At 44.7% G+C, this 3,713-nt stretch overlaps 1 protein-coding gene and 1 long non-coding RNA gene across 3 annotated transcripts; one reads left to right on the top strand and one right to left on the bottom strand.

Moving 5' to 3' along the window:
• The first annotated feature begins 74 nt into the window (after positions 1-74).
• Positions 75-2,852, top strand: LOC130539934 (cytochrome c oxidase assembly protein COX16 homolog, mitochondrial). Of its 2 annotated transcripts, none has more exons than XM_057058709.1 (5): positions 75-238; positions 784-861; positions 1,107-1,175; positions 1,258-1,352; positions 2,409-2,852. In XM_057058709.1, exons 1-5 carry the CDS (start codon positions 179-181, stop codon positions 2,566-2,568), a joined length of 462 nt encoding a protein of 153 aa, XP_056914689.1. In that variant the 5' UTR covers positions 75-178; the 3' UTR covers positions 2,569-2,852. The 2 variants fall into 2 exon arrangements, with proteins under 2 accessions (XP_056914689.1, XP_056914691.1); XM_057058711.1 differs by lacking the exon at positions 2,409-2,852 and adding an exon at positions 1,494-1,751.
• Positions 1,983-2,521, bottom strand: LOC130539950 (uncharacterized). Its single transcript, XR_008954260.1, has 2 exons — positions 2,388-2,521; positions 1,983-2,157 (listed from the first exon to the last, which is right to left on the bottom strand). It is a non-coding gene; the product is annotated as an uncharacterized LOC130539950 (long non-coding RNA).
• Positions 2,853-3,713: the final 861 nt, after the last annotated feature.

Here is a 3,713-nt window from a genome sequence, read left to right as displayed (position 1 = left end):
ACCATGATACAAATATTTTAGAACTAAAATACTTTTAAATAACAAATGGGAACCATAGCCCGGTCGTCGGGTCTACACGGACACTATTATGTGTCGGACCTGAATGAGGAAACACACCTCTCAGTGACCTGCTGTGTGTCCGCGTCTAAAAAATGGACATTTAATTGCAAAGCAAATCATGTTTAATCTGAAAGCCTTGCAGAGGAACAAAACCTTGAAATATGGAGTCCCTATGCTGGTCAGTAGCTTTTTATTACGCTTTAAAGAAGCGTCTTAGCGCGTTATGCTAACGTCGACATTATCATTAGGCTTTACAAATGTGTGACAGCTTTGAGTATTTAGGTTTCACCTTTGACTGTTCTGTGCACCTAAAGCAGTGGAACAATTGTGAATCGATGAAAAGCAAAGATGTAGAGAGTTTGACCATCTCACGTTAGAATTCGTGTTCCTTGACTGGCTTGTGTTTAAATTGTGTAATTATGAAATGTTAGTTTAAGGCAAACTTAAATGAATTTCACTGCTTTACCAGAGTCGAGTCTAGATCCATTACATTTTCTAATAAGATGAGTAAATAGATGTTTTTTTTCTGTTTCAACCTGTTTACTGTGCTGTAACTGTCAGCTATTGTGACAATTATCACTTAATCCATAAATATTGTAAATCATTGTAATACATTTGTAATAAATTGCTAAATTCACAGTTATGCGTTGTTTGATGTTATTCACCAAATTGTTGTAAATCCAGTAGTGAAATTGAATGATGTAAGTTCATTGTAACCCCCAGTTGTTGGTCGTTGGAGGTTCCTTTGGCCTGCGAGAGTTTACGCAGATTCGCTACGATGCCCAGAAGATCAGAAAAAAGGTTCGGAATCTCCACCATCTCCCTTATAAACGGCTACTCACACTTCCAGCTTCAAGAGAAAGCATGGAGATAAAAGAAACAGTCCTAAGATGGCCTAACATCCATTTTTTGTGGCACCCATATCTAGTTTTAATGTGTTGCCATCCAAAGAGCCTAAACGGGTACAAAATCAAATAAAACGGAATATAAATGTTATTGTTTTTTTATTTTTGTTTTTACCTGATTAATGATGCGTTCTTCCTCAGCTGGATCCATCACTGGAGGCCAGAGTGAATGTTCAGAATCAGGCTGTCGTCTTGGAGGAGCAGTATGAGGTAAGTAGAAATGGTGATGCGTTCCTCTGCTGCTGCTCATCTCTCATTTGTTGTGGGGTTTTTTTTTGGCTTCTCCCTGCAGAAGCTGAAGGAGAAGAATTTGGACGACTGGAAGAACATACGTGGTCCTCGTCCCTGGGAGGACTCCAGACAGTACCAGGAACAGCAGCGGAGCAGGTAGAACAAAGACTGAGGCATTCTCGACTGGAAGCGTGCCACTGATGGGAGGGGAGGTTCTGTGGTGATGGCACTACTGAGCTGAACCTAAAACCCTGAAAGATGAGTCGGACTTGAAGATGTGGATCATTTGTGCTGCAGGAGCCTGAAACCTGCAGCCGCTCCTTCTCTGTGACGTTGAGGATTTAAAATACAAAATGACCGCCAGGGGGCGCCGCGGTCCCTTTTCCTTCACGATGGGCGTCAATTCCAGAATTCCGTTCCAATAAATGATGTGTTATTGATCCAAACTTTTATTTTTAACAGCAGGCTTGTAGATGTGTTGAGTCTTGTTTACACAAGGAATCACATTGATTTGCCAGCCAAAAGTCTAAAAGAATAAACAACAGGAAAATCCGACATTTCCTCGGGCTTATGGGTCTCGATGGTAATCTGTTTCTCTGACAGTTATTACTTTGCAATGCAGTGGATTTATTCGACTCATAATGGAACCTGTGTGGCCTTTTTTTTGGTTTTGAGAAACCGAGTGAACGTGACTGTTGGCTGCTGATTGGGACGGAATGATGATGGACTGGAAATAATTCATGTGTCACGAGTTTCACTTCCTGTGCATTTCTAGATTAATCCCGATGTAAATCTTTGTTATTTTCCGCCGCCTCGCATCATTCCCTCTCTGGAGGCGTCCGTGCTTCTGCAGCGGCGGAGGACAGCCCCTCGGGTCGCGTCTGACCGTGGATGCGTCTTCATGGATCAGCGTGTAAATTCAAAGGTGCAGCAGCTGATGATGAAATCCAGCCTGAAAGATCTGGACACAGAGATGCCCGTTGCGGTCTCAAATCACACACGCAGCAGGATTATCGCGCAAATATTTTAGAGGAGCGACTCTGAAATTCAAGACCCCAGCCTCATTCGGGGGAGCAGAGCAGATAAAAGCAGTGGAACCTGCCGTGGATGGAATAAACGTTAGCTCCGATGTTGAATCACAGCACTCTCCTCAGATTACTCTGCTAAAACTAAGAGGAATCAAATATTTACCAGAGCTTTTTATCATTCCAGACTTGGATTCCTTGAAGCAAAACGTTCCTCTGCTCTCAGGACGCGTTTCTTCAAGAGACAGATGTTCTTGACAGCTGAACTTCGGAATATTTCAGGGTTTTTTCAGTCCCGAGAATCAGATCTGCCTGCTTTTTTTTTCTCTTGCCTCCATGTTTGTTGAGGTCTGGATCTGGTGAAGCATCCCTAATTTCTGTGCCTCGCAGCGACCCCCCCCCCCCCCCCCCCCCCCCCACACAGATGAAGCTTCAGAGTGCAAAGATGTGTTTCAGAGGGAGCAGAGTCATCGGAGGCCAGGAAGAGCACTGGGGGGGGCTTACACCAACTTTGACTCCTAATTCCAAGACATCCGGCGCCAGCACGTGCTGCTGAATTTTTAACCAGGAAATGCACGAAAAACCAATCAAATATTCATGTTATGTTGCTAAGAAAAGAAAAAAAATTCAATATTTACCAGCAGTTTCTGTGAGCCGGAGAACTAATGAGATCTGAGCAGCACGAGGAGGAGAGCTGGGCCCGGTGACAAGAGAGGCTCCTCGGCAAATTTAATCGGATTATCTTCCAGGGGCCCCGATTCTTTCGCGTTCAACAGTTCCTGCTGCCAAATCAGCGCAGCGCCGCCGTGGTAACACTCGGCGGGAGGACCAATCAGCTCTCAGTCGGTCTGGCGCTCCGTGAATGGAGGAAAAATAGAACCCCAACTCTTCCAAAACACTCGAACGCACTCCAGTTGATGAATAATTACAGCCGCCATCAGTTTACAAGGGCACTTTTTTTGTGAGAGAGATTAGAGATTATTTAGAAGAAAGGATGTTTTGGATTCATCAGGCTTTTCTGCAACTTCCTATTTTGTCTTGTGGCCGTTTATCACCAGTTGGATTTTGTCCAGAAAAACAGGAAATCTTTCCTCTCTTTCTCTTCCTCATGGACACATCTCAGATTAGGATGATGTAATCTGTCAGATTAAAGCCCCGCCTTAATGAGAAGCCCCGCCCACACCCACATAGACTCCGCCCAACAGCTACATCACACTTCTTTCCTATCATTTTTTGAACCTGGGCTTTTTGACCCCCGACCTTACGTGGGGAACAGGAGAACCTTCGGCCTCAGATGTTGCTGCGCTGTGATTGGTCGTGATGAGCGTGGCCGCAGTATCTGCCGCTCCTGGAGGTTCTAACAATCCCAGGGTGCTCGCCATCCCACACTCCTGACTCACACTGTTGTCACGTTCAAAGCAACAGAGAGGAAAATGGAATCAACTCCGAGGAAGAGCGCTGGCCTCTGTGATTTGTCTTTATTTCATCTCTC

The sequence above is a fragment of the Takifugu flavidus genome, chromosome 16, assembly GCF_003711565.1.
Source record: "Takifugu flavidus isolate HTHZ2018 chromosome 16, ASM371156v2, whole genome shotgun sequence".
In the NCBI taxonomy this organism is placed as follows: Eukaryota; Metazoa; Chordata; class Actinopteri; order Tetraodontiformes; family Tetraodontidae; genus Takifugu; species Takifugu flavidus.
Note: the sequence above shows the minus strand (reverse complement) of the source record. Positions and strands in the feature narration are given on the sequence as shown.